Consider the following 22,040-nt stretch of genomic DNA (forward strand, 5'->3'; position numbering starts at 1 on the left):
CAGCTAAGGGAAGTTAACAATTATTATTGATGTTCACCGGCGGTCGTATTCTTCGACGCATGGCTAGATTTTGTTTCACTTGCTCTAATGCGCCATGTCTTCAGCGACATTAATATTTTATCAAGATGTATTTCGAGGTTCTTTGAGGCTGTTGGATATTCGTGAGATTCTAAGATGACTGTGTCGTATATGTTGCCTAAGTAAGTCATTCTTGTTTGTACATCACTGGTTCTGGTTCGATGACTGTTTCCCAACATATCCTTTTAAAATCAATAAACACATGAAACTTCAGATGCAAAGCTACATTTTAGCTAATTTTTCAACATTTCCTACTATTATCCAAAAGTAAAACTGTCCAAATACAGGGTGGATCATTACTTTTGAATGCAAAGGGAGTTATTAAAACCGATAAATTAATTTTAAAATATTTACAACAGATGGTGTTACTGTGTATTAAATCGCATCGGGCGACATTAAAATGTGAAGTGCCACTACACCCGACGTATTCTCCAGACCTTGCTCCTTCTGATCACTACTTGTTCCGACATGTGAGTACTCTGAGGAGCTCTTCACTTCTCATGTACATACCAAATAATGGGTCGATCCGTGGACAGAGATCGAGAGATACATCGTTCTTACGAGATGGAATCCCTAAATCGATTGAAAGATGAGAAAAAGTATCGGCTACCACCGGACATTACTTTGAACAAAATACATTGTATTGATTATTCACTAAAAAATCTCAAATTGAAAATAAATCCTTTAAAACTAGTTTATTACAAATGATGCCCCACCCTATAGCCCTAAGCAAAGGACGATGTCTGACGCCCTCTTTTTCGGAGTCTCGATAATTCGTTTATAGTTTTCACGGCCGTCTGAGACCGAGTTCGTACTTATCAGTACGAAATAGAACGAATGCTCCTTGTTGACATGACAAAGTGGGGCGAGGACGCGAGATATGGCGGAGACCACGTCTCTCACGACCGATCTCCGAGAAGTCATCGTTTCATCACTGTTACTGGTTAGTGTGCATCATTATCAAGAAAGCGCAGTCTGATGTTGGGTAAAATATCTCATGAATCACACCATGAAAGTAACGCGACCAGCCGACTGGGTGAGAATTATCCCATGGTGCGATTATTAGAAATATATAATTGCAAAACGCAGAATACAAACAAAATAACACCAATATTTATTTCTCCGAATCGGAGTTACATTATGTCAAGGTCGTCTTAACCACAAACAACAATATAGAACACATACACACTAATAAAATATAGTCACTAAGTCTGTTTCTAGAAAGGACAATGCAGGTTCCCATACGGGTTGTACCCCTTGGCGTGTGTTTTACAAATTTGCTTATATCTACCAGAATCATCGCTGCCACCACTAGCTCGTCCGCCACCGCGACTTCTCTGCCTGCTTCCGCCACCTCCGTACTTCCATTTTTGCTTAAATAAGTCGAAGAATATAGGAGTCGAACTTGCGATAACTATCAGCAGCATCACCAGCAAAACGACAACGAAAAACTTCATTTTAACTAGGTTCTAGTAACGCCAACACCAGACAGTCACTACGAATAGACTTTATCTATTCATATGGCCGTTGGAACTCAGTATTTATAGCACCTGAATATGTTAAGCCGTACCACCTAAACAAAAGCTCTAGTAATTTTAATCTTGTCAGGTAAATTGAGATGACTAAGGGATCATTAGCATATCGTAAACATTTCTAGATTTTTATCCTATATTCCTTATTACGCTTTAAAATATACGGTATTATTATGAACGACGACAATTACTATTGAAAATTAAACAGAGGCGGCTGAGATTTATTACCTTTTTCATTTTATGTCTTAGGGATCATTCATTATTCATAAGAAATCAAGGAATTTGGTATAATATCAGTTATAGTAAAGTAATACCAAAAAAATCATGTTAATCAATCATAGAAAACCCAGGAGGTACTTATTTGTTAAGTTAGGCTATTTATCTAGAGCCCCGGTACTTTTTAAAACCTCCAAAGCAGGCTATTTTTGCAAAAGCATATTTGTAGATTGTGTTCACATCATTTCTAGATTTTTTAGAGATACTATTAGGCTTGTGTTAGAGTTTGTTACCTTTTTAAGAAGGATATCCACTTAAATAATTTAGTAATTAACCGCAGTAGTATTTATTCTTGTATAAATATTGTTTAGTAGGACAAGATATGAACAAATTTAAGAAAACAGTATTTATATCCATAGATCTTTAGTTAGCTAATTTAATATTTTCGTTTAATACTAGTACAATACACAAAAACGTTTGAACTACTGTTATATTTTCTCACACCTTAATGATGCCTTCAAGAATATTTATAATAGTGAAACATTGTCCGACCTTGTCGTGGTTCTGCTGGTAGTTCTGATTCAGCCAGGTACAGTTCCTCCTACCCCACACACTTTTCGGTAAGAATGATACAATTTCAGTAAGAAACATACAATGACTAAGTCCACTTTTTGACGGGACAATTTAATTTAACGAACGATTTACCAAATGGATACGCTTTCGCATGTGCCTTACAAATTCTCAGATATCTGGCAGAATCATCAGTGCTGCCGCCACTTCTGGAACCACTCCGACTGACCTGCCATCTCCTATTACCTTCATTCTTCCATTTCTTCTTGAACAGGTCGAAGAATATGGGTGTTGAACTAGTAAGAGTTAGGAGCAAGATTACCAACAACAGCACAATTCGAAACTTCATCTTAACAAGACGAGTTTGTCTATGGATGTGATGTTCTAATCCATTATTTATACGAGCTGAATTGGTTAATAAGTACCATCCAAACAAAGGTTTTACGAATGTTAATCTTATGAGGCAAGTTGGAATAACAAATGGGCCATTAGCATATTACCAACGCATTCTTGATATTTATCCTAACTTCTGTGATTTATATTATTATACACACTATTATTTATTTCCTATTTCTTTCAATTCATACTTATTTTTCAGTTTGTTCAGTTAAAATATATTGTGTTATTTTTTCTTTAACTGCAATGTACCATTTCTAAACTCTCTCAGAAGTTACATCTAATAGTTCTTAAATATTAATAGTTATAAGTCAGATTACTTAATAAGTACCATCTAAACAAATGCTTTATATATGTTAATCTTATAAGGCAAATTGGAATAACAAGGTGGCTATTAGCGTATTATCAAGGCATTATTGGTATTTATCCTATATTATGTACTATTTATTTCCTGGCCATTAATATTAACTAAAATTTACTCTCTTGGAAAATGGTAGGGTCAATAAAAGGTAATTTTCAGTGATTTATCAGACTTCAATTTATTTAAATGATTCAATACTTCGATCTACTACAGTTAGTGTTACCATACGGTAACTGAAATGAAAAAATCTTATACTGATCAATTAACGTATAATATCACATATAGTAAGCCAATTATCTACTAAAACTACCGTATATAAACGTATAAATTATAAATAAAAAAGATACATTCGAATTACCACCCCTACTTCCACACCTTGATGACGCCGTCTCTCGACGCCGTCACCAGGAAACACTGGCTGGCCTTGCACAGCGTGATGTCCGAGACGCAGTCCCGATGCCCGGCCGCGGGAGGCTCCGGTCCGGCGCGGGGGAGCTCCTCCTTCTTGTCGCCCTCGCGCACCTTCTTGGTGAGCTCCTCGTGGATGACGTAGGTGCCGTCGATGACGCGACCCGTGTAGGTCAGCGTGGAACAGACGCCCGGCGGGTCGCTGGCCGCGGGAATAGCCAGGTAACTCTCCGAGGGGCTCTCCAGGTTCCAGAAACGGATCCTCTGGTCCGTGCCGCCCGAGAGGAGGAAGGGGGCGCGGTCGATGCAACCGGCCAGCATGGCGCAGACGCTGTGACTGACTTGTTGTGAGTCCTTGGGGATAAGAAAAGTTTCAGGTTAGTTATCGAGACGATAAGTCAGAAAATGTAGATAATATAGAAGGAGGTACGTGTAAAACAAAGTTTTAACAGATTTCTGTTTATTCGATTGAAGAAATACTGGGATTTTGATCATTTAATCAGATATATTCGATAGCGTTTCCTAGAATGTTTAAATATTTTCTGTAGCAGTAGCGTTTCTTAGAATTTTGATTCGATGCATTATTTCCCAACGCATCCTGCTCTCGCATCGGAAGAAGCTCAAGCATTTAAATATAAGGCCTAAGAGGTGTGTAGTTTGCATTTTAGAGAGGCAACCAAATCGTAAAGTCAAACGTGGAAGATCATTGTTTAACAAATATTCAGCACCTACTTGTAATTTAAAGCGTCTTTCATTATGACAACTCTCTATAATTGATATAAGTTTAACATCAGCAGAAATCAATCTATCTACGCTAGTAAAATAGGAATCTGTAAAAAGAACAAGTGAGTACACACATAGTTTTCTATTAAGGGTTTCCAAAATTCTTCCAAATGACTGGAGGCAGTTCAACACCAGGGACAAATAATACCGAATTTATTAAAATTACCTGAGAAAGCTTGGCAAGTACTTTAAATTATTAGTGATTGAAGTAACCTCGTGATTTGATACCAAATTATTAACAAAAGAATACACCTTAGTAATATTTTATATCAACAAATACTTGCCTTTTTTAATACAATAAATTGAAATTTAGTATCCTGAACGAGATAGTGTATTGAGGAATAATTAACTGTAGTTCGTTTTAATGGATTAGGAAGATCAATATAATTGCAAAGAGCAAAAATGGAACATTTTTCACTGCTTTTCATGCTGACAGGTTAATTGAAAAGCCCCTGGCCTGACACATAGGTGGCGCTACTAGAATTAAATTCATATGTTTTTTAGTTAGCCCTAACCCTCAAAAGAGGCGTGTATACATTTTACAGCCCTCGGAAGCAACTTTTGTTGCTGTGAAAAAAATGGATTGATAAAATATTGTTTTTTGAAGGAAAAAATACAGTTAAAGAAAAAACTTGGCTTGATGTCGAGTTTCCGGACACTGCCCCAGGAAAATCAACCATCAAGGATTGGTATGCTAAGTTTAGATGTGGTGAAATGAGCACCGAAGACGGTGAACGCAGTGGACGACCAAAAGAGGTTGTTACCGACGAAAACATTTAAAAAATCCACAAAATGATTTTGAATGACCATAAATTGAAAATGAATGAAATAGCAGACACTCTCAAGATATCAACTGAACGTGTACATCATATCATTCACGAATATTTGGGTATAAGAAAACTCTATGCAAAGTGGGTGCCGCGCGAGCTCACTTTTGACCAAAAACAACGACGAGTTGATAATTCGGAGCAGTGTTTGAGCAAAGTCCAATCGACAGTCATCCGAATGTACTGTACACGATGAACCCGCTCCAAAGCGTGAGAAAACGCAACAGTCAGCTGGCAAGGTTATGGCTTCTGTATTTTGGGATGCACATGGAATCATTTTCATTGACTACCTTGAAAAAGGAAGTACCATCACCAGCGACTATTACGTAGCGTTATTGGACCGCCTGAAGGACTAAATCGCCGAAAAACGGCCGCATTTGAAGAAAAAGAAAGTACTGCTTCACCAAGACAATGCACCGTGTCAAAAATCCACGAAAAGGGCTTCGAATTGCCTCCTCATCCTCCGTATTCTTCAGATCTGGCCCCCAGCGACTATTTCCTGTTCTCATATCTCAAAAGAATCTTCGCTGGGAAGAAATCTTCGCTGGGAAGAAATCTTCGCCGAATGAAGAGGCGATCCCCGAAACTGAGGCCTATTTTGAAGCAAAGGACAAATCGTACTACAAAAAAGGTATCGAAAAGTTGGAGGGTCGCTATAATCAGTGTATCACGGAAGGGAATTATGTTGAATAAAAAAACTAATTTTTCCAAAAAAATGTGTTTTACTATGGTAGGTCGGGGACTTTTCAATTGACCTGTTACTCTTTACGTTTTAGCGACGAAGTTAAATGTTATGCGAATGGTACTGGACTTGACCTTCACACTCAGGCGTAAACAGTGAAAACAAAGAACGATAAAAATAACAGTTCGTCGAGCCTGAAGCAAATTTAGGAACCTGATCACGTATGACGGTGGCGGTACTGAATTAGTAACGTAAACCATACAATTCTACGTTATTAAATTGTTAATTCTAATTCGTATGTGGAAGAAATATCTGCTTACGTGGTGATGCTTCGAAAGTGGTGGTATAATGCTGCCCCACAGGACTTTCTGTCTAAAACCGCTGCCTAGGTTCCACATGGAAATTTCGTTGTTACCTTGCACGCTGGATATCAGCCACGAGTGTTCGGTGGGATGCGGTATGACCTTCCTGATTCTGACCCCTTGACCACCTGCAACACATAACCAACGAGTATTTTCTTTGTATCGAGGAATTGCACGATTCCCGTACTAGAGTGGTTGATTTTAGTGATGGGCAGTCTGAACCTGAGGTCCCAGGCCGTGTGAGCCCCATCGCTGGTGCCCACCGCCAACCAACTTTGATGAGCGTCGATGCAGAAAGTCGTGATCACTCCCTGCCGGAGACCGTTCTGTAACCGCCACGCATCTCCCGGTTGACGCAAGTCCCAAGCCACTAAAAAACAAATTGACCATGAGAAACTGGTTCTTTTATGAGTTTTATGACCGGGTTTACCTAGATCTCCGTACAGAGTGGCGTAAATTATAACGCTGTGAGTACCCGGGTCCAGACACTGTAACTCAACAGCGAATCCTTCGTCATTGGGATCCAATTGCCGCGATTGGATTATGCTCATCCTGAAAATAACAATAAAACACGTACATTTACCGCAAAAGACAATTCTAACGCGTTACTTGCTACTAGCAGGATCCACTCTCAGTATACCCAACCAGCCACTCTGCGAAGCCGCTGCCAGAGACTGACCACCGTCGCACACTGCGATGCTGGTGATGCCCGGACTATTCGGTAACCGGAACATCTGCCTGGAACGATGGGCGATGTTTCTGCCTTCGAATCGGGACGAGTCCCATAACCTGAAGTTTCACGCGTGGGTAATAGGGAGTTTGAGAGTAAGATATGGTTAAAGCACGAACCTCACTGTACCGTCGCTGGAACAACTGGCAAAAAGCGGCAGATCCGGGAACCTGCACAGTTTGTTCACGGCCTCCTTGTGCTCGTGCAAATGAGCCACCAGTACTCCCCTCGGATGCCATCCGGGAGGCGGCAGTTGAGGTTTCCACGCCAACTGCTCGGCCCATTCTTTATTTCTACAACAAATCAGGTATTATGTGGTCTTTGACGTTTCTCCCAAGTAACGTTTATCCAACCAGCGATCGCTATTAACGTAATTATGTTTGCCAACAAAAAATATGGTCATAGATTAACATTGATGTTTAAAAATGGAACCATCCTTGGCAAGATGCTAATAAAAAGAGTGTAAAAAGACAAGGGTTAATGGAAAAAAGTAAAAGTCCGAAAAAATTTCATTAGATTTTGTAAATCATACTATTATCTAATAATTCATTGCAGATACATTGTTCTTCATGGTAGAAACGGGAATCCAACAAAAATATCTCAACAAGTAGTCGACAAAAGCTGTAATTAATGAATGGCTTGTAAAACATTAATTTTTGAAGTTACTATAATAAAGAGTAAAGTATTTCAAATTGTCACTTGGTTTAATATCATTGCATATTCAATCAAATCGAATTGTCATGGGATCTAGCAAAAAATTACTCCAGTAGATATGCAGGTAGGTCGAGAAAGATATACAGGCAAGAACTGTTTGAATATGTGGAAAGGATTTTCTACAATAACACCCTTTAATTTGGATGAATTCCATCAGACACACAGAAGAAGAAATTGACAAACGGTGGAATCGTGAATTAGTGTTAGATTAGAAGTTAACAGCTTAGTTATTGACTTGAATACTGACTCAGAATGTGAGTGAATGAAATTTTCTGGATGTGGGATTATGATTCAATGATGACAATACCAAGATAGGGTGATGAGAGTGGAAACAACTAAAGGTGAGTACATAATTAATACAGGATAACTGTAGAAAATCGTATTATAGTGTGTGAAAGATCTATGTGCATAGGTATGTGTGGAATTGTTCAGAATATATATGAGCATTTGGTTAAAATGTACGAGAGAATGAATACTAACTGTTTTGCAGATATGACAAATTCATTAAGGAGAATGCAATGATTGAATCGAATTTTATCAAGAAAAATGTTTTATCAAAGAAAAAGAAAAAAACAGCAATGAAGGAAACAAGAACTAAACATAAAAAGGCAATAACAATAAAATACATTACTTGGATGTACAATTATGAATTAGGTGGATTAAGCCTCCAGGCGTTATCATAGGTGGTTTAGAAGAGTTCAACGTAAATATAATAAAATAACTCTCACTACAAACTATTGTGACTGTCTAATTAACTTTAGTTCAAATTGTTCGAAAATATATGCATTAGATATACTGCAATGTTAAAATAAATGATATTTTATACCACTTTTGTTTCATTATTTTACTTATATTGGAATGTTGTTATAAAGCGAAGCTAAAATAAAGGAAAATGCGGCAATGCGGATAGACCATATTTCACCAACTGTATATCAAGTAGTTATTTATTTTGATATAAAAAACACTATGTACCTTAGAGCCTCGAAATAGTGATCTTGTTGAATATTCTTCAGCTTAGTGAGATCGACGTAGCAGTTTGATCTGCGATCTGTGAAAACATACGATACAGAAATAATCTTCATAAAAACATAGAAAAAAACTAACACTGTATGTAGCTCTTCTCGTGTAAACTGGAGGCGTCCGTGGTAGTACTTATGAACTGTGTCGCATGAGGCTCGGGAGGCGGAGACGACGGTCTGCTGTTCGTCGACCTGGAAGACGGGGCTCCGCTGTTGGTCGATTCCGACTGGCGAGTCAGCACCTCGGAGCTGTAATTCCAATCCGAGTTGACGTTGGTGTCGATGGAGGTGAGGGTGTTGGTCCGGTGAAGACCTCTCAGGTACTCGTTCTTGTGTGGATCGATGAATTGGAACTCGCGCCTGCGCAGCTGCGAATTCACGGTGCTGAGGTCGGTCCGGCCATCGTTGTGCCTCGGCGTGTTGTCCGAATTGACCTTATGCTTGTTGATCTTCCTCAGGTGGTTGGCCATTTTCAGGAGATGTTCCTCGGTGTCCTGGGTCATATCGTTGGCCTCGAGCCTCTTGAACATCTGCGGAAACCGTTGAAACGACGATGAAACGGTGTTAAGGGGGGAAATAGGTGAAAGGCTTCCTCTATAAGCGCACTTACGTTCTTCATATTCGAACTCATATCCCGGTAGAAGTCATAGTTGGGCATCCGGCCGACATTCAAACAGTCCCTGATAGTTTTCTTCTCCTTCAGCACCTCCAACAGCTGATTGATATCGGAGTAATTGATGATGTTATCGTATACGCTTCGTGGGATGGGAACAACGAGCGCCTCTAACAACAGTTCGGGTCTAAAAAACAAGTCCGTAAATACCCAACGTGGGAAGACGTCGACGCTACATTACTTCTCGATCTGAAGCAGCTTGTACTTCAGATAACACTGGATATGGGGCATCACCTTGCACTGGACGTCGAGTATCGTCAGTTTCTCGGCCGCCTTCGATATGAACCCGCAAACCGCCTCCCGGATCCACAGGTTGGGGTGCACGAGGAAGTAGGAGCACTCTACGACCAGCTCGCACAAGGAGGGCGTGCTGACCAGGTCGTATTCGGTGAGGTCGGTCATGGCGATGATGGCCTTTCGTGTCACGAACTCGGAGCTGTCCGTCAGTCCCTGAAAGGAGATGGGTTGAGAGAGCACATCGGGAAGGGTCGATATAAAAGCCAATTCCTAGTATCGTAGTAAAGACCAGCGAGGTAACTAAAGTTTGTCTCTTGTTCCTAGGCCATAAGTGATTTGTAACAAAAAATACCTGTAGCAACAGAGGTGTGATGATACCGGAACAGTGCCATCCGATGTAAGACACGACGCCTACGATATTGTCGAAGAAGGATTTCCGTAGCTGGACCTCCTTGTCGTTGAGAAAGGTGATCATGTGCGATAAAATGATATCGTTCGCTAAAAAAAAGAGTTTCAATGAGTCAGCGGAGGAATTTACGGGGTTGGTACCTTTTGCCTTGCCGAAAAATACACACAGTTTATGAATACCGCTATTAATGAGAGCTTGCTTCACGATGTTGTTCGTGTCGGCCAAAAGCGAACTGACTACTTCCTGCACCATCTGGTGCAGGACGTGCAGCTCCAACTCGTAGTTGAAGGTGTGCTCGTCGTCCGGTTGTTCCGTGTTGTCCTCCCCATACCATATGTTCTGCGTCTGATCCAAATATCGTAAAGCTATGGACGCAAGGTGGTTGATGTTCTTGGCGTAAGCAGCACGAACACAGGCGTTGGGATCCGACACCAGGTGTAGTAGTTCCGGGAGGATGTACTCCGGGAAGATATTGGCATCCGACCTGGGCAGTTTCTGAACCAGGTCTAAGCATTTGGTGATGGTGTTCACAGCGGATATTTTAACTCTGGAGTTGTTATCGTGCGACAAATACATCTGTTAATAAAATATCTCGATTTTTATTTATATCACTTAAATATTGGTAGCTCGGTCGCAACCCTCATAGAGTCAAGACCTGTTTTTTTCTTCTCGAAACACAAACCTTTTCCTCTCTATAAATATTACAAAAAATACATCTGTATTTTATTATGGTCAACTATTAGTCTCAAAGAGTTCCTAGGTATGGGTTACGGCGATAAACCTAAAATGAAGTGAATAAGTGCCGCGAAACAAAGAACGTTCCAAGTATCGCCGTTGTAATAATCGGACAGTGAAAACAAGAACTCTTGTAAAAATACATTACGAATATCAAAAAATGGACCCAATTGTATACATGAATGAATACAATGAGTTAAAAGCAACTAATCAGCAGTTAAGCCAAAAACTGTTGGAACTAACAGTTCAATTGAAAAGTCCCCGGCCTACCATAGTAAAACACATTTTTTTGAAAAAATTAGTTTTTTTATTCAACATAATTCCCTTCAAGGGTGATATACTGATTATAGCGACCCTCCAACGTTTCGATACCATTTTTGTTGTATGATTTGTCCTTTGCTTCAAAATAGGCCTCAGTTTCAGCGATCATCTCTTCATTCGACGAACATTTCTTATCAGCGGGAATTCTTTTGAGATCTGAGAACAGGAAATAGTCGCTGAGGGCCAGATCTGGAGAATACGGTGGATGAGGAAGCAATTCGAAGCCCAATTCATGGATTTGTGCTATCATTTGTGCATTGTCTTGGTGAAGCAGCATTTTCTTTTTCTTCAAATGCGGCCGTTTTTCGGCGATTTCGTCCTTCAAACGGTCCAATAACGTTATGTATTAGTCGCTGTTGATGGTCCTTCCTTTTACAAGGTAGTCGATGAAAATTATTCCATGCGCATCCCAAAATACAGACACCATAACCTTGCCAGCCGACTGTTGCGTTTTCCCATGCTTTGGAGCGGGTTCATCGTGTGCAGTCCACTCGGATGACTGTCGATTGGACTTCGGAATTAAATAAAGGAGTCATGTTTCATCCATTGTCACATATCGACGCAAAAACTCGGGTTTATTACGCTGATTGGCGTTCACTGCGTTCACCGTCTTCGGAGCTCATTTCACCACGTCTAAACTTAGCATACTAATCGTTAATGGTTGATTTTATTGGGGCAGTGTCCAGAAACTCGGAATCAATCCAAGTGTTTGCTTCAACTGTATTTTTTCCCTTCAAAAAGCAATAATTTATCAACACGCGAAATTCCTTTTTATCCATTTTTTTTTTCACAATAACAAAAGTTGCTTCACTCAAAATGCTATAATTCACAAACTAATGATCCGACAGATGTCAAAATTTATACACGCATCTTTTGAGGGTTAGGGCTAACTAAAAAACATATGGATTGAATTCTAGTAGCGCCATCTATTTGTCAGGCTGGGGGACTTTTTAATTGACTTCTGATAATCGGATGGAGTGTCACAGGGTAGTGCCTTAGGACCACTCCTGTTTCTGTTCTATACTGCTGATATCCCAACAACAAAAGATACGGTAGTTGGAAGATTTGCCCACGACACAGCTATTACGACAAAAGATCTATCTCTGTCTAAGGCTGTAGAAAAAGTATAAGTAGCGGTCAACAAGATCTACAAATGAACTACAGACTGGAAAACACAGCTTAATAGCTCCAAACGCACCCAAAACAAAGTTCTACGATTAATGCTTATCGCTACATAACTAACGAGGAACTGCACAATGACCAGGAAATTAAATGGATCTGCGAAGTTATCCAAAATTTCGCCTTCAAACACGAAAGAAGATTACTAAATCATACTAACGTGGAAGCAATACAACTACTGGACAACGCGCAGGATATCAGAAGATTGAAGCGAAACAAACTACATGAACTTGTTTAACGTATAAGTGTATTCTTAACGTTAGCTTAAGTAGTTTAGTTTTATTTTAATTTGATACTGATGTATTAATTCTGTACTCGCCTTGGTTCTGTATTAATGCAAGTACAACAGAACAGTAGTAATAAATTAATTTGTAAATTAAGAATGTATTAAGCATATCTAATATAAGATATATAACAACTCACGATATACGGCAAAATACGATCTAAAATAGTTTCGTCACTAGCATGTTGAGCCAGCTCCAGCAGTATCTCCAGACTGTACAATTTTGAGGAACACTCATGAAGCCCTCTGATACAGGAGCTCACCAGGGAAATTATCAGTACCAAACCCTCACACTCTCCCCTCTGCTGGTACTTCTCACAGTCTTTTTTCTCATCTCCTTCTTGATCATTGGACTCTTCCACAGAGGACCTCCTCACTGGACCCAGGAACTAGCAGAGCAAAGCAATAGATTTTATCACACTCTTTCTTACCAAAAAAAAAACAACAGTACTTTAAATATGTTGCCAATATCTCCCTTAAGTCTGGCGATCTTCTCATCCGGTGACATGATGGGGCTCGCTGAGAATATCAGCATGTATGACTGCAGGAAGGAATAGAAATATTCTGGAAATAAGCCTCCCCTGTGCTGATCTAAATAGTCTTCTGCTGATAGTCTTTTCTGTGGGTTCTACAATATGAATCACGTTAAGCCATGATAATAATGATACTAATGTATACCTTCTGAATCATGCTTGATATCAAATCTCTTAGTCCTGGATCATTTAATTTATCCAAATGTTTTTGGGGAGAGTATTTACCAGCCCGATATGCTAGCAATTGAGAATAATCAAAGGGAAAATGTAACTCATTCCATAGTTCCAGTAAAGCACACCTGTAACTTTATTTATCAAAAAACAACTGTGACAATTTTTACTTAAATACCCTGCTGAGAAAATATCCATTGCCGTTGTTAAAGTTCCAGAATCACATGTATTCTCTGATATAATGGCACTACTCTCATTTACAGTGACATTGGTTAGATATGAGAATCTTTCAGGGGCAATATAGCAGGTCCTTCTTCTTGATGTATCAAAAAAATATGAATAATCCCCTGAAGCAATCAACCAATCAGTAACTTTACAATGTAATGAAAATTTGCTATTACCTGGGTTATCAATCGGTAAGATGGTGGGTTTAAATGAAGCAAAATCAACCAACATTACCCAGTTCCATGAAGTTACTGTGATGTTTTCCAGCTTAATATCACCATGGCATACACCAACTTTGTGGCATTGATGCAATGCATATAAAATTTGAAATGTGATCCACCTAAATATCACTTGCATTTATGGAGAATTGGCTGGGAAGAAAAAACAAACTTACTTTTTTTCAATATCAGTTAAAAAAGGCCTAGTGCTAATCCTGTCATATAAACTATATTTCACGTATTCTCGCATGATTAAACCTGCTCTCTCTGTCAAAATAAACTTTTGATAAGGGGTACAGTTTACTGCAGTTGATAATTTTTTTCTGATATCCTCCAAATGATCCTTGTATCTCTGCAGGGGCAAAGAAGGATCATGGATAGCGAATACCTTTATCACAACAGGGCCCTCTTGAGACTCTGCCCTTGCTACTTTTAAAAACCTCGTACTGCCCAAACTAGAGAAAAATACTAAGCATAAACTAGGAAACAAATGTATAAGTTACATTTACCTAGCTTCGAATTTGACTTCCGGATGGTCCTTAAGATACCATTCCACGGAAAATATCTGCGATGGTGCAACACCCACCAGCTGATTTCCCATTTTGTGTTCTTAAATAACTAAAACAAATACTTATGTATATTCTATTGTTTTTATTTTGTAAACATCAACCACAGCTGATCATGACACATGCCACTCTTCTTCTTACAAGATTGTATTCAAGATGGTGACATATTCTAGTGACTTTCTCATCGGCTCGGTTTTAGGTTGGTAGCTCGTTCGCGATCCGAAAAAGAAATGTCGTCATTGAGCTACACATGTGTACATTTATCCGTATAAATAATGGTTTTATTGAGAAAAACCAACGTAAAGTTCTTATTTAAATAATTTATTAGTCGACAAAGTGTCCAGTGCAGTGCCATTAAATCACGTAACCCGCTTAACAATCTTATAATACCACCATCAAATAGTTAACACCCTTCCTAAGAAAAAAGGTGTCCATCGATTTTGTTGAATCATTCTTTGCGAAAATGTTTGAGACATATTACACCGTATGCAAAATAGCCTTAAATGAGCCTTTGTAAATCTGAGTAAGTATTAAGGTGGTTTATTGGCAAATGGCCAAGTTTTGAAAGAGGTCTTTGGTAGACACCTGTAAATATCATCGAAATTATTTGTTTATAAGAGAAATTAACTTTGTTTTTGTGTGAGACGATGTTTATTTATAGTCGATGATATTTAAACATATTTCGTAAAACGAAATTTCGTATATTCACAATATTAACATGGATGCAGTAGATTATTTTACAATTGGTGCTTTTTTATCGAATATGCGTTCCTAATTAGTAGTATTTACATAAGCCTACCACGATATATTTACTAATTTATAGGTAATTACTATTAAGATTATTTTTATCGCAGTTACCTTGGAAAATATGGAAATAAGTCTATGGTTGTTTTTAGTTACCTGATCTTGAATAGAGCGTGTGTTTATATTTTACGAACCGTGACACGAAAATCCTATATTCTCGCACAGAATCAGGGTTGGGTTTTGTAAGTTTACTCTTAAAACCTCCCACAGAGCTTTTATTTTTACGTTGCGCTCGTTGGGATTTTTTCCTTCTTTAAAATAAACACGGGAATGGCGCGATAACGTTTATATTGGCGTATTTAGCGCGTTAGTTAGGGAAACATCTGACGTTTGATTGCATTGTTATTTTTGTGTTGTCATTGTATGTTGGATATTTTAAATAACTTATGGATTTCCCGTCGTTAAAATTGTATTTCAATAGAAAACGCGTCAAAGTGACAGATGCAAGTATACGGATTTTTTTACATAAACTTAACCCTACTTATGTGATATTAAGGGTAAAGGAAAATATTAGATTTCTCTAATCTGAAATTGTGCGGTCATATCGCACATTTATTTTACGGTTTTAAATGAGGCGGAAACCGCATGACTCGAGATAAGTTTCCTATGCTCGGTCAAGAATCGATATCACACTGTGTTGTTGGCTAGTAAGTAGATTATTTGTTAATTTGCGACGGACAATTTTAGATCTAATTAAAATTTTAGAATGACCTAACACGCATTCAGGCCTGAATTTTTAATTCTTTTGTCGTCCGCGCATCTGAATTTCAAATTTTAACCGTTAGTTTTTCTTATTCCGGCTTCAATTTCATCTAGATGTGAAAAATGAGCGGTAGGCTGTGTCTATTTCGTATATACGGAATAATATTAGTTAAAAAGAGCGTCCTTTTTAATGCCTTGTTAGGTTAATATTTACTTCTTTATACAGTTAATTATGAGAACTAATTTATCAATTGTTTGTATGTTGTAAGTGTGTTTGAAAAGGTTGGTAAGTAGAATTTAAATGAAATGTAGTTTTATGGGAGTGTGCGCTTAGGCCCTTTCTGTATGTTTGGTTGCATATGATTAACTCAGGCTTGAGTCATCAAGAAGTTCATAGTTTATTTATGAAAATTTAAAGTTTTTTTAACTCCTTGTTCTTTATATAAAGTTGATTATGAGAAATTAGAATTTTTCTGTTGTTTTTGTGATGTGTTCGTAGTAAGCCTTGCAGGGATAATTTAAATGAAATATCGTTTTGAGTGTGCGGTTGGGTCTTTTTGTATGTTCGGTCGTATATGATTAAGGAGGTGTTGTGTCAATAACGAATTTGTAATTTATTTTGAAGTTTTTTAATACTGGTTGTCAAAAAAATGTTTTGTTTCGCTATCGCTTATCCGGCTACCTTTGTGACGTCCCCAATGCATTGTTTGTCGTTGTTGCAGGCCATGGACGGTGGTGGGGGGAGGCGGCGCGTGGCTGCCAAATCGTCAGCGGAAGACCAGGCCCTGGATCAGATAGCCAAGGAGGTGAGTGCTTTGGATTCGCTTTTGGTTGGGGGTTGGGGTTGATCTGGATCCGACGGGTGGACGAATAACGCATGATACGACGGTCCCGTCGGGATTCCGCACCTATAATTGCATCGAGCGCGATCTTTGACCGGGTCCCCGGTTAAAAATACCGAAAAACAATTACCAGACATATCCGTGTCTCCGGAGCGGGTATTTTACAATCCGTGTGTCTCCAGAAATATACGCCGGGAGGTGATTTAGTGCAGCGGCTATTTCCATCTTCGAAAATAGACGTCTGAGAATTTGAAAACATCAGCCGTGGAGCGTCCGCCGAAGAATTCGGTCTTCACATCGAAGCCGAGTCAGGGTGCGTGGGTGCGTCACGTCGCGTTCTTCGTTTGTTTGTTTTTTGGCGATTTGCGTTATTAGACGGCTATCGCGATAGATCTCGGGATATCGTTGGTATTAGTCATTTGTTCGATTTAGGCGATTGAGTTTAGGAGATTGTCAGATTGGGGAAATATATTACGTTTTTTTGTTAGTTACACTAATCATAATAGCCGGATAATTTTTATGTTATAATTTTATATTAAGAAATTCATTTTTTAAAATTTTTATTTTTTTACTGTAATTTGTATTGAAATAATCGCAAGTTAATGAAAATTATAGGCTTTATAGAGGATTTTACGCCTGTATATTAATTTTTACACAACCTTTGGTTTGGTGGTTATACAATGACAATTTTGTTTTCGGATAATAAGGGAATTTCTGTTTATGTCATATATCTTAAACATTAGAAAACTTAAAGAAATTTAACATGGATTTTCGTTTCTTTCGCCCCAAAATACATATATTTTGAAAGTTTTGTCTTGATCCGATAGGTGAAAATTTGCGATTCTTGGCAATTTTCATATTTTTTACTGTATTTTCCGTTCCAATAATTGCAGGATAATCAAAATTACAAGGTTTATAGACGATTTTACGCCGAATCGAATGGTGGTATATTAATATTTACACAACCTTTGAGTAGTTATATAATGAAAATTGTATTTTCGAAAAATGAGTGAATTTCTGTTTATGTCATATATCTTAAACATTAGAAAACTTAAAGAAATTTAACATGGATTTTCGTTTCTTTCGCACCAAAATACATATATTTTGAAAGTTTTATCTTGATCCGATAGGTGAAAAATTCTGGCACGTTTTTCATATATATAGTCGTGAAAATTTGCGATTTTTGGCAATTTTCATATTTTTTACTGTACTTTCCGTTCCAATAATTGCAGGATAATGAAAATTACAGGGTTTATAGAGGATTTTACGCCGAATCGAATGGTGGTATATTAATATTTACACAACCTTTGTTTTGGTAGTTATATAATGAAAATTGTATTTTAGAAAAATGAGTGAATTTCTGTTTATGTCATATATCTTAAACGTTATAAATCTTAAAGAAATTTAACATGGATTTTCGTTTCTTTCGCACCAAGATACATATATTTTGAAAGTTTTATCTTGATCCGATAGGTGAAAAATTCTGGCACTTTTTCCATATTATAATTTTCAAATTTCTTGATGTTTCGTTAAAATAATTGCAGCTATATATATTGTGGCACAGCAAAACTATTATAGTTTGATTTATCCGAAAAATCCGAAGCATTCACCATACATTCCGGATTTAACACCGTCAGATTGTCATTATGGTAACATCCTAAAGATTATCGTTTTCATCAGAATTTTATATTTTATTATTTTCTTAAAGTGTTGTCACAAGTTAACAAGTCTTCTAATTCTCAGGCATTTTATTATAGAAATAAAATCGTGTATCAGCTAAATCATTTGACATCGATTAAAATAAGTGATAACTGGAAGAAGTAATGCTTTTGTTGCAGTTTTGATCACACTACTCTTTGTTTAACTACTTTTCTTTCAATGTTCGGTTATTTGTAACGTTTTGATCAAGTCTCCTTGTTGATCAAGTTTGACCATGACGTTTCTCATGGGCCGTATCGAGAATAACAACAAGAAAATCTCTCCAGATCGATCTGTTGAAGAGAACAGCCTAGGTTTTCCTATTACCGTAGAGACAGAGCTATTTTTAAGCCAGAATTTTGTTGGCTACCCATTTGTCCAAGCGGGCCAGCTACGTAAACCATCTCCGGCTGGATGATTCGATTTTTCCCCCCCATCGGAGCACGATGGCCGCTTTATTTAGTCTTACTCGCTCTAGAGGGGGTCTATTTTTACCTTAACGCGGTCGGGAGGAAAAAAACAAGCTTCCGACAAGCTGACGCGGTGATCCAGTGGCTTCCGTAGCTGTGTGTGTGCCCGGACGAGAATTATTCGTCATTATTCGCGATCTGTCTTCCCCCGGGTCTTCGAGGGGGGTAATGGTTTAGTATGAACAATTGATTATCTCAATTAAAATTAAAATAATAACTTAAGCTATAGTTTACGCTAAATGTATACAATTTATTTAAGTTGGTTTGGTTCGCTTCAATCTTCTGATATCTTGCGCGTTGTCCAGTAGTTGTATTGCTTCCACGTTAGTATGATTTAGTAATCTTCTTTCGTGTTTCAAGGCGAAATCATGGATAACTTCGCAAATCCGTTTGATTTCCCGGTCATCGTGCAGTTCTCCGTTGGTTACAGAGCGATAGACAGCGTTGGATGACTAGTTGATTTGAATTTTTAGTGCAGCCCCATATTTGCACCCCATATCTCCAAATGGGCTTTATGATTGTCTGATTAAATCAATCTCTTTGACCTTAGATCAAGTTGAGAGTATCTTCCGGCTAACCGGTATAGTTGTTTCATTTTGGTTCTGCTGTTCACAATTTAGTCTACCGTCAAGATGAATACCGAGGTATTTAGCTGATTCTGCTTGAGGAATCGGGCATCCATTCAGTGATATAATTACGTTTTTATTATTTCGCCGCAATGCAAAATTAACATAATCAGATTCACTCCATTTGTAGATTTTGTTGACTGCCATCTATACTTTTTCTATTGCCCTAGACAGATATATGTCGTTTGCCATAATAATTGTGTCGTCAGCAAAGGTTCCAAGTAGTGCTTCTTTTGTTGTTGGGGTATCAGTAGTGTAGAGCAGATACAAGAGAGGTCTTAAGACGCTACCTTGTGAAACTCCAGCCGAAATAGTTTTAAATGTCGAGAACGCCATTTCGTGTGAGACTGTAAATTTTCTTCCGAAAAGATATGACTCCAGCAATTGACCATAGTTACAACAGTTTGCTCATCTTACAGATTAATCCCAAATGTCAAACCCGATCAAAAGCTTGTGAGACATCCAGGAATATTGCAGGGCAGTATTTCTTTCCCTCAAATGCTTAATAGACGCAACTATGAAAGATACATAAAAAAATGGAAAACTGAAGTGTGTTTTTATAGGCCAACTATGAGAAAGACAAAAAAATGGAAGGGGGCTGGACTGAATCTGTCACTATTGAAGGAAATTTAAAAATATCTTGTTAGAATTCGGCTAAAAATTATTGTGTTTTTAGTCTCCTAAGTCTTGTTGAAAATTGTCGACATTTATTCTTCAACGTTACGCCACTGGTTGGCACGTGTGCCATTCACCCACGGGCCGAGATTTGAGTTAATACTTCCTTCCTCCTGGCTTCCACTCGGCTCGGTCGTTACCTTTTACGGATTTTTTTCCACCTCGCTATCATCCTCGCCGACGAAAGACGGTTGTTATCTGTGGCACGGGCTCCCTCCAGATGGCCGTAAATAGATCGGCTACCCTAGTTGAATCCACCTTTTTCTCCCCCACAAGACCGCGACGGTCACCTCGAGCGGAGCGAAATCCGGCGAATACGACGGCGGTCGATTTCGCCACGACATACTTGATGCCGAGCCAATGCCCGCTTCCTGCGACGACAGGACGAGATATAAAAATGGAATGCGTCGGTCTTAATTATTCGTTTCCTAAACGTATTAAGAGACGCCACCCAAAGACTCGATCTTAATGCGTCATGATTGGTTTAAAATGAGCGAATTACGTTTTGTTTCGAATCCTTTTGAAATTGACGTTTGGAGAAATAATCAGAACAGTCACTTGGCATTGTTTATGATCACAGAATATGATTTGTCTTTATAATTATAAGTGTTTTTAATAATCCTCTTTTTATACTTAAAAAAATGGTCACAACTTTCAAAATTGTACTTTTTTATTTATATAAATCTTTAATCTAAGTTTATATCGATAGTCTAGTTTCAGTTAGCCTTCATATTGTTCTTTTAGGAATCAGAATTGTGATATATTCTGACATAATAAACTAAATAATGAAATAACAAACATCTATGACTTACAATCTTAAAATATTATACACATCTACAAATATTGTTTAAATATTTCATAAGTGAGATATACAAACTGCTTCAAAATTATAATGAAGGTAAAATTACTAACTTGTCATACGTAAGTTTGTTATGTATAAAATACCACCTGTTAACTACAAATTACAATACAACAATTACAAAGCTACATTTCATTTAAAACAAATATAACATGATTTATCGTATAATCTATAATTTGTAGCCTGAACGTTAAAAAATATTACAGAGTAACAAGAAAAGTAACACAAATTACATACAGCATATTACCAAGTATACTGTATTATATATCGTTAAATTGTATGTGTACATATTGCTTTTGCTTCGAACTCATTTTCATACCATATAAACTAAGTTTATTCTCAACAGGATGTTTACTGTACGTCTAATCTATGTAACAAGTCACCTTTATACAATTTTTCTATTTTATATCTCATGAAAATAATGTTACGAGAGCAGAAACTTTTTAAAAATGTTTGTTTTCGAATTTAAATATTCCAGAATTTTATATCGCAGCATTATATTACTTTTTGATCGGCATAAAACCCATCATAAACATAACACATAACCTAAAACGTCAACGATTGTCATGCTCACCTTAAACCAATCCTATCATTCTTTAATTTTCGGGTCGTCGGCGATTTCTATTTTATTTCTCACAGAAAATCCGCGCGTTGATCGGCCGCAGTCCGACGAGCGTCGGGGCTAGAGGGCGCGGTCGACACGCGTGCCCGTGAAATCGGCGACAGTCGCCAATTTCGCGAGCTCCGGCGACGCGAGCTCGGCGGACGCGCCTATATATTTCGAGCCGGGCGGCTATTTTACGTCCGACGCGGGATTCCTGGGCTACTAGATTATTACGGGTCGTGTTTTATGTACCGTCTGAGACGTGTTTTTTTGTTTTATTTCGTATAGACGTGGAATTTAATAGTCTGGAGTGTTATTCGGACCGAAAAAGTCACAAGTTACTGGATATTAGAAGTGTTAGTTTAGTTTTAGTTCTTTTTTATATTTTCAGGCTTTATTGTAGATTATTTTTTATGATTTTTGTTAGACGTTCGAAAAAAGACAGGTTTTTTGGGACTGTCGGCTCATTTTTTAAATTTTATTAGAATAGGTTATGTATGTATATTTTTTTAATAGGTTATATATATACTAA

At 38.0% G+C, this 22,040-nt stretch overlaps 2 protein-coding genes across 14 annotated transcripts in view; one reads left to right on the forward strand and one right to left on the reverse strand.

Moving 5' to 3' along the window:
• Window positions 1-22,040, forward strand: part of LOC143200144 (leucine-rich repeat flightless-interacting protein 2) — a 46,051-nt gene that overhangs the window by 3,920 nt on the left and 20,091 nt on the right. For 3 of the 11 annotated variants that reach the window (XM_076410536.1, XM_076410537.1, XM_076410529.1), the window contains exons 1-2: window positions 14,403-14,751; window positions 16,457-16,540. In XM_076410536.1, the coding sequence (XP_076266651.1) occupies window positions 16,460-16,540 (81 nt within the window). In that variant the 5' untranslated portion in view covers window positions 14,403-14,751; window positions 16,457-16,459. The other 8 variants (XM_076410538.1, XM_076410530.1, XM_076410533.1 and 5 more) reach the window with 7 other exon arrangements.
• Window positions 3,306-15,319, reverse strand: Vps15 (Vacuolar protein sorting 15). Of its 3 annotated transcripts, none has more exons than XM_076410518.1 (20): window positions 15,129-15,319; window positions 14,172-14,280; window positions 13,839-14,117; window positions 13,621-13,784; window positions 13,398-13,566; window positions 13,194-13,347; window positions 12,967-13,143; window positions 12,656-12,904; window positions 10,138-10,573; window positions 9,941-10,086; window positions 9,533-9,801; window positions 9,289-9,478; window positions 8,764-9,208; window positions 8,632-8,707; window positions 7,065-7,238; window positions 6,825-7,004; window positions 6,646-6,767; window positions 6,403-6,585; window positions 6,174-6,343; window positions 3,306-3,915 (listed from the first exon to the last, which is right to left on the reverse strand). In XM_076410518.1, exons 2-20 carry the CDS (start codon window positions 14,261-14,263, stop codon window positions 3,517-3,519), a joined length of 4,074 nt encoding a protein of 1,357 aa, XP_076266633.1. In that variant the 5' UTR covers window positions 14,264-14,280; window positions 15,129-15,319; the 3' UTR covers window positions 3,306-3,516. The 3 variants fall into 3 exon arrangements, with proteins under 3 accessions (XP_076266633.1, XP_076266634.1, XP_076266632.1); XM_076410519.1 differs by lacking the exon at window positions 15,129-15,319 and adding an exon at window positions 14,333-14,415; XM_076410517.1 differs by lacking the exon at window positions 15,129-15,319 and having other exon boundaries at window positions 14,172-14,375.

This window comes from Rhynchophorus ferrugineus, unplaced genomic scaffold (assembly GCF_030347505.1).
Source record: "Rhynchophorus ferrugineus isolate W39M unplaced genomic scaffold, kcgeb_rfMv2 rfM7, whole genome shotgun sequence".
NCBI classification, from domain to species: domain Eukaryota; kingdom Metazoa; phylum Arthropoda; class Insecta; order Coleoptera; family Curculionidae; genus Rhynchophorus; species Rhynchophorus ferrugineus.

Excerpts from the sequence above, each read along its gene's own strand:
- Vps15 (XM_076410518.1), bottom strand. The coding sequence starts at position 14,263 with ATGGGAAATCAGCTGGTGGGTGTTGCACCATCGCAGATATTTTCCGTG. Across the intron at positions 13,567-13,620 it reads CTTACCGATTGATAACCCAG|GGGATTATTCATATTTTTTT; the intron begins GTAATAGCAAAT and ends TGATTGCTTCAG. Across the intron at positions 6,768-6,824 it reads GTGGATCCTGCTAGTAGCAA|GATGAGCATAATCCAATCGC; the intron begins GTAACGCGTTAG and ends TGTTATTTTCAG.